General features: G+C 34.1%; 1 protein-coding gene across 1 annotated transcript; it reads right to left on the reverse strand.

Moving 5' to 3' along the window:
* Positions 1-49: 49 nt before the first annotated feature.
* On the reverse strand, positions 50-559 carry FA14DRAFT_131051 (dUTP diphosphatase). The gene has a single exon (XM_025496926.1). It carries the CDS (start codon positions 551-553, stop codon positions 125-127), a length of 429 nt encoding a protein of 142 aa, XP_025358281.1. The 5' UTR covers positions 554-559; the 3' UTR covers positions 50-124.
* Positions 560-13,374: the final 12,815 nt, after the last annotated feature.

Below are 13,374 nucleotides of genomic sequence, written 5' to 3' on the forward strand. Positions count from 1 at the left end.
GCCGAATAACAGTGACAAAAGTCACATTGGACGCTCAATGTCAAACTTTCTTTTGTGGACCACCACTACTTCTCTTTCATCTGTTCAACTCTACCATACCCTTACAATAACAAATATAAATCACCTATCTACTGCCTGTTGAACCAAATCCACCTTCCCCACGCGTTGTGGTTGTGATTGTTTCTACAACCTTCACAGGAAGTATCTTCACCTGTTCGAGAATCATTTGTGCAATTCGATTGCCGCTTTCCACGCGAAATACATCCTGACCTGCGTTGAATAGTACTACCTTTACGAGGCCACGATAATCGCTATCAATCACACCAGCCCCTATCATGATTCCATGATGAATCGTTAAACTTGACCGAGGAGCAATCCTGCCATAACAATCTTCTGGTATCACCACTCGAATTCCAATATCGACAACAGCCCATTGAAGAGGTTGTACATCCAATGAAACACACGCATACAGATCATATCCAGCACATCCAATACTTCCGCGCGTTGGGGCTTGTGCCTCAGGAAAATCCTTGTCCAATTGTACTAAAAGCATTTTTCTGGATTGACGTATAAAATTTATCATCTTTATACCGTAACCATACATTTATACCCTACCCTCCTCTTTCCCCTCCCTTACACTTTCCCCTTAAAAATACCACCCTGTTTACTCAGGCACTTACACCTTTACTTTACCCCCTTAATTATACGCTTTGACCATCTCTCCCTCTATCCTGTGCCTTCGTGCGCTTATGCCTTCCTATATTTAACATGCATTTTTCTAATTTACACCTACCTACAATTTAGCACACAGATCGTTTCTCTACTTTCCGCGCACTCACACTTTAATGAATATACCTTTCCCACCTCACCCCTGCTTACAATTTAACACACAGATCGTTTCTTTACTTTACATGTACCCACACTTAATAAATATACCTTTCCTACTTTACCCTTACCTACACTTCAACAAATACGCTTCAACAAATACGCTTCAACAAACACACCCTTTTCACTTTACCCCTACCTACACTTCAACACACAAACCCTCTTCCTGCTTTATACTAACCTACACTTTAATACACGGATCCTCCTTCTACTTTACACCCCACTGATTTAATCAAACCGTCATCAAATCCACACTTTAACTCATATATACTCTTTCCATTTTAAACCTGCCTAATCACCTCTAATAAGAACAAATATAGAATAAAATCAAAAGATTCATTAATCTTAGCTATCGGAGATAAAACTAAAAATAATGAAAAAGATCGAAAAATTCTCTCGTACAAAAGATAATCGTAATACACAGTGACAAAGAAAAATATTACTTTTATACTTTTGTATTTTAGTGAGCTTTTTCTAGTCCGGAACTAGTAACCTTGACCTGATGACTGATTCTCTTGTCGATTAAACCATCCTTGTATCAAGTCATCTTAAAAACGATTAAATATACCTGTTGAAGATATATTTCTTACTGGAATACCCTCCAATCTTTCTGTTCTTTTACCGTCTTTATATACCCTTCCTCTCCTTTATAGACCTCTTTTAGAAAAGGGTTCGTTCATATATTAAATTCACTTTCATTTAACGCTTACACCCCTACCACCAAAGATATGACATCAGTCACACCCTTCTTAATCAATTTATACCGCTCCCACCCTTTCTTCCCACACCATCCTAACCCTTCTAATCGGCTACACTAAATCACCCGATTCCCCAACCACGCCACTCTCGTACATATTTATTTACTACTATCAAATATTTTATAGATTACCAATACAGCCCCTCCTTATCTAATCCTATATTATAATACTGTTTTCTTCACCATCATAATACCCTATCGAATACATCATCACATCAACGTCATGCCGTGTCCTCCATGTCCTAATCTCGATTCGGCCAAACAACAGCAGTAAACTCGTAATAGCGCACAATCAATACAACTTGATCATACGGTATCAAAAGACTCGATACAAGTTGATCCTCAATAACAATCGATCGAACAAGAATAATCTGATGATTATACTAAATATGAAGAAGATTCACAAGAGACTACAACATCAAATTCAGCTCCGGAAACTTCTGCTGATCCACCTTTTTCAGGCCTTAATACCAGCATACACGCCCCATCCGCTCCAGAACCTATTTAAAATACCAACTCACAACCGTCAGGTACAGGTCCTAATGATATCGGATCCCAAAGACAAAATAAATGTCAACGCCAACAATTATATGCTACTGGTGATAAACAAACTTCTTCTTAAATAACAGATAGTCAATCACCTAGATAAACTACTTAACCTCAACCAATAGTTTATAACGACATCCTCTTAGCAGATGATCCACGGTCACAATATTATACACATATAATATTGAGTTAGACAAATACGGCTGGTCATATCGAACGTACATTTAAGGTGAGCTTACCTCATCGGAAAAATTTACCTGCAAATAACACGAATTAGGCTAAAATACCAATTATTCCGTATAGCAACCATCCTATCTCTTCGTCTAATCCTAATAAGACTAGGAGAGACGTGGTACAACAAACTCCTAACTCGACTCATCGATAGATTGTCCCGTCTACAATCCCAATTCTTCGTAGTCATCAGGATCATGGATTCCTATTAGACCGATTACTCGTTATTATATTTAATCATATCAATAAAGAGCTACCGGACAATCAGGCTGGTAATATTGTCCAGAATATAGTTGCATGCTATATCGTATTAGATAAAAGCAAACATTTATGTATTTTAGATTTAATATAAGATCATTCCTACCCTGATATCGATGATTTATCCTTTACCGTTGAATATCAAGACCAGAACCATTATATTACTTAGAGAAATCACAGACCGATGATCTGGCTATTTACTACACTTATCACAGTGAATACAACGGTCCTTACAACGGCAGAAGAAATTTTCGATGTATTTAAGAAAATCCCTAATACCACTATACTTGATATATAGCAAGCCGTTGTTAAACTAAAGAAGAATCTACACAATTATAAATTCTTAGTACACCGCACTAGTCAATAGTAAATAACACTAGATTTACTAGACACTACTAGTCAGGGCCCAATAAGTAAACCTCTACTATCTCGTAAAGAGCTCTCTAGCTACCTACGCATAACTGGTAGTAACCGCCATCTCTACTACAAGGATCGAAGACCACATTATAGTCGATACCAATCTAATAATACAAGCCAATTTCACGAGAGAGCTAATTACCCTTTCCTTGATTACAAATATTATAGAGCAAAAGGCTCCCACCTACCTGTATACTGTCCGCTATTACTTACACCTAACAAAACTAACCAATACTCCGATCGTTCAGAAGCCTATAACACATACAACAATCTCAAACAATCTAGATCGTCAAATCACACCCAGTCAATAGAAAATACACCGATGCAAGAGAATGAAGAAGAACTCTGATACAAAGCCAAAGATTGATCATCAGACACCCTTCAACATCTTTTATACCCCTTTAATTAGTCATCGCACCCTACTTAAATTCTACTATACATTTCCTTATCTTATATTCTTATATATTTTCGTCATCTTATTCTATTATACATTTTCGTCATCTTATATTCTATTTTATATTTTCTGCTAATCAACTATTATCTTTTCCCGTTATACCATTAACCTTATATCATTCTCTTTCTCTGCCGAAACACGTCATATCATTAAGAGTGGTAAGTTATATAGACCTTTAACAAAATAAAATAATCGCAAACATATATATATGAAAATAGAATTTTTATCTTCACGACAAATAAACAGATCTTTACCGTCTAGAAAATCTCTCTGCTCCTATAGTCATACGACACACGCGCTAAACCCTGTAAATACCAACGTATTTCTCCATCGTAACCCCACTCCTCCTTACGCCCGTCCTAATACAAACATGATAGAGTAAGATCAGCTCTACTCTTTTATTCCTGTTCAGTTAATTACGGCCACTAAACTCCTCCTCTTTCCATATTATATCAGATGTTCTATTATACCTTCAATATCACTAAACCCTCTTACACATTCTAATTCTTGATAAAACGTTAAATAAAATCAAGACCAAGAACACCTTGAATATCGTAACGTTTATCCTCTCCTACTTCTTTATACAGAGGTAATAAGTAAACATGATCCATGTTCAAATAAATTACACCTCTCCCTGTTCCAAAACCTAAAACCATCGGAGCAGATATACTCAATGATATCGTGTATAGCCTACGTTTCTCCCACCCGGCTTCCTAGCTTTTTAACACCACACTTCTCTATAAACGTATATCAAGCAAGAACCATATTAGTTTAACATAGACTAGATTTCCACATTTATAAGGTTTTCCCTTAAGGCAGTATAACACAGGTTAGTAAAGACATACATCAGGTATTAAATCGTTCCCTTTCATAATCTCCATTTTAGTACAGAGGTTCGACGTAAAGAATACGATTCGATATCTTCTTGCTTTTTTCGCTTCCTCCTACACTTCCTTATACGCTACCAGCTAATCAAGGATCACATCAGCAGGGGCTCGGCGACTAAGAACACTTGATAAACCGGTAACCCCCGTTCTACTGACTGTGCCTTATATATTATACTCTATACCTTCTATAGCGTCTAATTGACTATATATTAAGGTAAACTAAACATAATGATCATCATGTTCTTCACGATCGTCTTAACTACTCGAACGATATTCCTCATTTGACCTGGGCTCTTTAACTTCCCTCTCTTTCCCTATTCCGGCTCGTGACTTATCATAAGCTTGGCTAGTTTCATCCGAACCCTCACTATCGTTATCTTCATCACCATAGCGTACATATTAACTTTCCTCCTCTAAGTATATAGTTTCTACTCTAGCTTCTACTATTTTATTCGCCTAATCTTACGAAGAAGAAGTACTTTCTTATATACTTTAAACATCTTCTATCTCTTCACCTATATTTTCGCCTTCCTGTTCCTCTAGTATAATAGATCCTCTACAAGGTGTTTCGGACCTATCACTTATCTCTAACATACTTCTTCTACACTTATTATTATTGTTAACACCGTCTAGGCCAACCACCACCTCCTTAATAACTCGAATTTCGCTTAGACTTGGTAACATTTTATTGCTTAAATTATTTAGATGATTAAATAGCGAAAATATATAAAATCCTAATCATAATATTTATAAGCCTTTCTTTTTCAGTTATAAAACCTATCGATTATGATTCTAATCAATAACGTATATCTCTTTATGCTTTAAACGCTTATTTCATCTTACTCACTTTACTTCACACTACACTGCCCCATATTACATTACCCTATATCATATCATACCTATATATTATTTATAAACGAATAGACCCTTAATATAGACTTTTCTTTACTTTTAATATAACACCACTTTATATAACTACCCTAAGATCCTTTCTTACTATACTTCCTCTGACTTAAACCTCTTTTAATCTTACACTAATATATCTTATATCAAAAAAGCTTATTCTTTATTTTATTCTAAATAATAACCGAAAAACAATTAATATATAAGATAATTAAATTATAAGTAATCCGAATACAAAACCTACCAGCTTAAGGGTACGCTCGCTAGCATTTATTATAAAACCTTTAATACTTTCCTTAACCGATTAGACCGCCTACGTATTCATGATAGATCTGTGATACTACATATTGATTTATTTCTCTCCTCGCTCGAATCACTTTATAGGCCTATTTCTTCCTCGCTTTCACATTCTCTTCGTTTCCCTTTTACTCATATCCTTACTTTGGAGTTTTCCGAACTCGGACCTCCAACCCTTCTAATCATATCTGATGGTGCACCTAGCCCTTCCGCTATATAAGTATACAATACCTCGAAATCAACTTGACTTAATTCGCTTTCCTGGCTCAATAGGCTAGATATAACCTTATTAGTCCTATATAAGTTCCACCTACTATTTACTATTAAGTTACCTCTACTTATATTCGAAAGCATACCCACAGACCTTCTAGCTACTCTTCTTTCTATTTCTGTTGTTATTAATGGTTCTTCTGTAGTAAAAAGTGTCTTTACAGTTATACCTTCTCTTTTCTCGCCAGTATTACTTATACCTTCTACTCTATAAGCTAATCTTTCTTTATTACTGTCTTGTCTATCTATATAACCTCTATCTTCGACTGGAACGTTAACCATACTTTCGAATACCTTTATAACCTCCTTAAGAATCTAATTTTATTCGAATTTAAATAATAACTGATTTACATGTAACCTAGATTATATAATACCTTCTACCTGACTTCTTCGAAAATTAGCTCCTTCTCTACTATATATTTTATTAATCGCTGATATTACCTTTAATATAATTAAGTAGTACCCTCTTTTATTTAAACTATATACTTTAAGAATTATACTTCCTTTCTTGACCACCCTATATTCCTCGTCATTATCGATTCCGACGACGAAAATAGGCTTTATATCTAGCTTTAACCTATCGTATAGAGATAGTTATACTAGGAAACAACTATCCTTTACTTCATAAGTAATAATATGTATATCTAGCTCTATAATATTATACTCTAAAATTAATTTATCTAACTTAATCTCCTTTTACTTCTTGATGGTTATATCTTTCTATATAAGGATTTTAACGACTCTTCTCTCCTCGCCTTAATCAATACGATAACAGAAAACATCTTTAACACAAAAAGGATCTTATAACTATATAAACTATAAACACGTTCGGACGGCTATTATTATATAATCTTAAACTTGATAAATATTTAGATGCTTTCTACGAATTAGGTATAAGGGATTTTAGTTATAGAACTATAATCTATATTGCCTTAATGCCCCTTTTATCCTTTATAACCTTTACCCTTATCCCTTTGTTCCCTATACGATCAACACTTTTAACGCTGAAAAATACTCTTATAATAAAGGGAAGACTTTTTACGCCACTAACTATATCAAGAAATGCGTTTACAAGCTATCAAATTTTTTCTTTCCCTTTATCTTTTTTATACCCTCTACTATACTAATTAAATAAAGTATAAACTATTATTTCTAAAATCTATAGACATATTATATATAAATATCAATAATACTAATCATTAAAGATTATCGTACAACGCTTCTATAAATATATTATCTTATAAATCTAATAAATTAGTTGAGTAACCCTCTATAACCCTACCTCGCGCCCGATCTTCTTCTCTTTAGGCGTGCTTATCCTTGAGGCGATCCTGTTTCCTTTATCTCTTACTACTGCTCTTATCTTAGTCTTTATCCCACTACTCTAAAATTTCTTCTATACTCTTCTACTTTATAACGGCTTACTCTTCCGTATACCTTTGACGTTTTTCTATAGTCTTCCTCTTATATATTACTTTCTAACGGTCACCCTAACCACCTACCTTATTCTATTATTCTCTAAGCCTGCTTCGACCTGCTTTAAGATCTTTATTATAATTCCTTTTTGCACGTTCCCGATTTACCATTAACGACTTTAGTACTTTTTAACCTTTCCTACTTCTATCATAGCGATCCACCGACTCAAATAGTTTAATACTATCCGATATACTACTAATATCGCTTACTATTTTAATATTATCTTCTGAAGATATTAGTAATTTCTTATTTAATTCGAAAAATTACCCTATACTAGATAACAGTAAATGCTCTTAGATATTGCCCTATATACCCTCTCTTCTATGTATACCGTATATATTAGATTCTATTTTTAATAATTATTTCTTTTATAGAAGTGATGATAGTAATTATTTTATCCTCTCTTTTGCTATATCTTTCTCTACCCTTCTTTATACATGTTAATCACCTAATTATAACGTCTTTTTTAACTTTAATATTAACGCTTAGACCTTCTTATATAGTCTATCAAATTACTAAATATTCTTATAATATATCCTTCTCACTATAACTAAAATAAAGCTCGGTATTACTATTTAGAATACTAATACCCTCTTTCCTGGCCTGGTAACAATAGCCGACTGGCTTCTTCTACATAATCAGCCGCTAATATAAGCGCTTCTTATTTAAGAACTTCGCGTTCTTGATCGGACTTCTTTTGGCTTTCTCAACTATGATGTCGATAGCTAACTTCTATGGTAGAACGCATGTCCACCCGCTCTCTTTCTTCTAACCTATCGCTTTTATAGCTCTACTTTTTCCGGTATATTACTCCTTGACCTATCATAGTAAATCATAAATATATAAACACTACCTACAACTAATATAAATAACTTAGGTGCTTAAGTAATAGCTGATCAAATCGCTAATAACGCCCACCTACGTATCTGTAGTATCACTATAACTCTCTCCTCTACTTTTACTTTTCGTCTTACTAGTATATATACTCCTATAAATGTTTCGGAACGCTCTATCTTCTTTTATCAAACACTTGCTCCCTTTCTTGACGAGTTACCATCCGATATACCATATATCATTAGCGGAGATTAGAATGATATTATGGATACTATAGACTTATTTAATCGATAAACATAAATTTAAATATAATATATTTCACGATCGCTCTCATCTTATATCGATGTATTTCGTATACTCTACCCAAACCTCTAAGAATACTCGTATTCTACTTATCGCTATGGTAACTTATAAACATCGGTAAGAATTGATATATTCTATATCAGCTATACCTTAATTCCTTATCTTATATATAGTCGTTATATCCTTATAAAATCATCGGATCATTCTATTCATACGATTTATTTAGATATATACAATAAACACGATCTAATAGTACAATACCTATACCGATACAAGACCCTAAGACTTATAACTCTTATACTTACATCACCTTCTTTCCGCGCCCTTATAGATGATTTATTTCTATACGTCTTTCACTCTATCATCTATAAACTTTTACTAGCTAGGGTTCTACCAGCTACACTAGGTTTAATATAACTAGATCATCGTAAAATTAATCTTAAAACTCTTTTCTAACTTATTTATAATATATACTTCTACGCCTTCCGCCACCAGTAAAACATTCTTACCTTTATATTATAAACATATCGTAACTTTATTCGCTCTCGAGATATTCTTACAACTTTTCATACGCTTACACCTCAGCAAGCCTAACTTTTTAACACTCAAGCCGTTATCGTTCGTAACCACGCTGCATATTATAGTTTCTCAAACTATACTTTTCGACAGCTATATACCTCTCCTCTTCTACTCAACCTCCCGAATCAACTAGTTTCTACTCCACTATAAGGAAATACTATATATAATTTCTATATAGCTCTTTACACCCTATCTAAGCCATCATAATACAATGTTGAAAGCCAGACATTACTCCTTACTCATACTTATCAGCCACTCATAGAACAACAATATACCAATCTCTCGGTACTAATCACTATCCTAGAACTTACTCGTATCATAAAGAAGCTTCTATATGGTCGAGCGTCTAAGCCTAATAGTTTACCTTATAAATTTTAGTAACTTTACCCTTGTAAAAGTATAATCCTTCTTACCGCTATCGTTAATCACCTTTTATTTAACCGCTACGCTAACTTTCCGTATAATGGTCCCCTTACTAAAGGTATACTCCTTTATAAAGGGAAAGGAAGTATGATAGATATTACTTGATACCGCCCGCTGGCTATCTATAATATATAGCTTCGTATTATTAACTATACTATTACTAAACGCATATAAATAATCATAGCTTATATTTTTCCTAAAGTACAATATAGATTCATTAAAGGGCATTCTGCTTCTACAGCTTCTTTAGAACTTTTTATTGCTATATAAAATGTTCTTAGCAGTCTTGACGATACTGACTGTTTTATTCTCATTAATCAAGATTAGAAAAAAGTGTACAACCGTATTTACCACCAATAGCTTTTCTAAACATTTCGCGCTTTCAACTTTCCAACGGTCTTTCAAATATATTTCTATACCCTTTATCGATATATATCTATTTAATTTTCTATCGACATAAGCCCGCTCCTACCTATTCAGTAAAAGAGAGGAATTCCATAAAGACTCCCTAATTCTTATATCGTTTTCAATATATCCTATCACTTCTTTCTGCTTGCTCTTATATAACAAGGAATAATCCTTATTATATATATAGACAATACTCTTATTATCTTACGAAAATATTAACTACCTACCTATCAAGAACTCAGACAGCGATATAATACAGTATCCGATACTGCTCTTAATGATAATACTAAGGCACACACAATCTATCGCCTAAGGACAACGATTTCAGATTAGGCGTAAGAATACCTTTCTAAACTTAACGACGAATACAATAAGGAAACACTTAAGATTATAACTATCATATATCTCGTATTTTCTTTTAATCTCACATCAAAAGTTAATATAATTAGCCTTTCATCTATAATTAGTAAAATACGATAAATAATTACACCAAAACGCTCATAGCGAGCACTAATGATTAAATATATTCAATTCCTTAATATATATAGTCTTTCTCATCTTTAACATATTCTTACTATTAATCTAATTCCTTTATAAAGCTTTTAAGATATCGAAATAGCTTTATCCTCATAGCTTTACCATAAAGTACAGCCTGGATAATATAATCTTATTAACTAGAACCTGATTTAACTCCTAATTAATATAAGAGGTTATAATCTTTTAAATACTAAAGCTATATATTACGCCTTACAAGGGTATATACTAGTAATTTATCTAGAGCTATATAAACCTATCAATAAACCTCTCTCTACGTTTTTGATCTAATTTCTCCGCTTATTTCTTATTTAATATTTTAAACTTCTACTTACCATAATTCTCTTTTATCATCAACAACTATACAAACAACTTCTACGATCTCTTAAAGATCAACACATATTCCTAATTCAACTCGTCAACACTCTTTTCGCTCTTTAACTTAATATTATACCTTAAAGTTTTCTCTTTTCGGATTATCGACTTATTTTAGCACTTCCTTAGATCAATCCTCTCTACAATACTCCCTTCAAAAGTCTAACAGATGATAATACTGGTAAAAATATCCTTAATCTCGGTTTTCTTATATTTAGTGACATTCTTTTCGCCTAAAAAGCACCGAATAACATATATAAGCCTATAGTTATTAAACCCGAAGTCTATCAGCACTTCGGTCAGCGGGCTACTTATCATATAGATCTACAACAATATAAGTAGGTATATATATCTTTAAACTGGCTTATAAATTACTAAGATAAGTATTTTAATTCTCTCCTATAACAACTATAATACAGTCTCATTAAAGCGGTCGTTAATATACCTAAAAAGATATTACCGTTCCGCAATTTTTATACTTTAGATATCGACCTGACTCAACAAAATCTTCTAGCAAATCTATCCTTAGGTAATAAACTACTTAAGCATTATACAACAGCTTCTTTACAACAGTTTTGACTCTACTATCATCACCCTAGCTACTCACTTCATCGGGTTGAAAGCGATAATAAGATCAAAGCATTTAAACTTTATATACCCTGTTTACTTTATATTAATTTAGCTAACCAACCATCAGCTCTTTATTAGAGACGTTTATAAGCCTATATTTCACTTTATAGATTTCCTCTATTGTTTCGATCTCTGTAATATACACTTAAAGTATTTCATATAACTCCTCGTCTATTCCAGGAGTATAACTATAGGACTTCATAATACATACTCAAGTATAACACTCAACAAGGTCCGGCATAAGACAATTATTTATATACATACTTTGAATATCCATACATTCTATATATTTATAAAACTCTTTGACCGTACTATCAGCACTAGGTATATTCTAATTTACCTGAAGCATCTTAGCCTATAATACCGATCAAATCAACTGATATAATCGTCACATAGCTATCCATCCAAACCATAAGACTTCAACGCATTAAACTCACTTTATAGCAAATCTTGGTTATTAGAGCAATTACAGCGACAAGGGAAACAGCAATCACTACCAAAACGGCGATTATTATTACTGACATCTATACACATTACTCCCTCAACCTTATGAATCTTTTCCGATTCCTTCAAGATCATCAGAATCAAAAGTAAAATAATGATCTCCTCAAAAACCAACAAATTTTTATGCTCAAGACTTCTACCGTCATTATACATTATTTGCCCGCCTATGCTACTTCACACTTCCTTCTATGATCACCTCTCTTACGCTGGATCGGATGTCAATAGGCGATGGTGTACGATTTACAGTATGAAACTATACCTCACGCACCTTTTGTCTGATATCTTATCTCTTATCTCCTATCTCTTATCTGGCCGGCTTATCTCTGTATCCGGAAAAAAGTTGGTTAGACCCATATGTATTTACACTATGCCTATGTACCCTTGCATTAGCGCCAAGCTTCTACAAGGGTTTAATTCTATGCTATTCAAGCCGTTCTTACTACCATCTACCTACCCCTACGTTTCGCTAGAGCACCTCCGGTGCTTTAGAGCAAAACGGTAGCGGATAGGAAGATTGGTGGTTACGAACTTTTCCTTACTATGTTTATCTTGCCGTCGATTCACATTCGAGCTTTACAGTGACAATGCTCCGAGATAGGGAATCGTGGGTTAGAGATGAAATGATGGTAGCATAGGTCTTCACCTGATGTCTGCTGTAGTTTCGGCTATGGCGGGGGAAGCTCCAAGCCTCGGGGCCCATAGCCGCCGTAATCCCGCGAGCAATATCGCAACTAGATGTCACCTTGTCAAAGGTCGTCCAACCCAGCTACATGTGTAAGCGATGATGGCGCTGACACCATCGGATATCATACCTACCTTCGATAACGAAACTTTGTCAAGCTTTATCTAATTATTTCAAGTGAAAGTTGTAAACACATTACATTCCTGATGACCCAAAACCCTTGCTACCACGCATCGTTGGCTCTAAGTCTTGTACAACTTGTAATAGGAGTATTGTAACCCTCTCAATAATTAATTACGCAATTCGATCCCTAGCTGTTACTTCGAATACTTCGCTTGAAAAATTGAATAAGACTACTTTTATTGATCCTGTATAATCTCGATCGACCACCCCGGCTCCTACCATCAAACCGAAACGTATAGTCAGACCGGACCTCGTAGTAATACGACTATAACATCCTTATAGTACACCGATGCTTATACTAGTTTCTATGACTCCCTAGCTACTAGCACCTATCGTTATACCTATACACGCGAACAGATCATACCCTGCTGTATCTTGACTGCTACGTATAGGCACTCTTATATTTTCATAACTAGTATCTAACTTGATTAATAATACTTCGTTTATTTTCTTCTACACCGAAAAGATTTATTTTCTTTAAAGAATTGGTGCTCGAACCCTTTTTATCTTATCCTTCACATACCTTAAATACCCTTCC

Source organism: Meira miltonrushii (assembly GCF_003144205.1).
Source record: "Meira miltonrushii strain MCA 3882 unplaced genomic scaffold FA14scaffold_1, whole genome shotgun sequence".
NCBI lineage: Eukaryota > Fungi > Basidiomycota > Exobasidiomycetes > Exobasidiales > Brachybasidiaceae > Meira > Meira miltonrushii.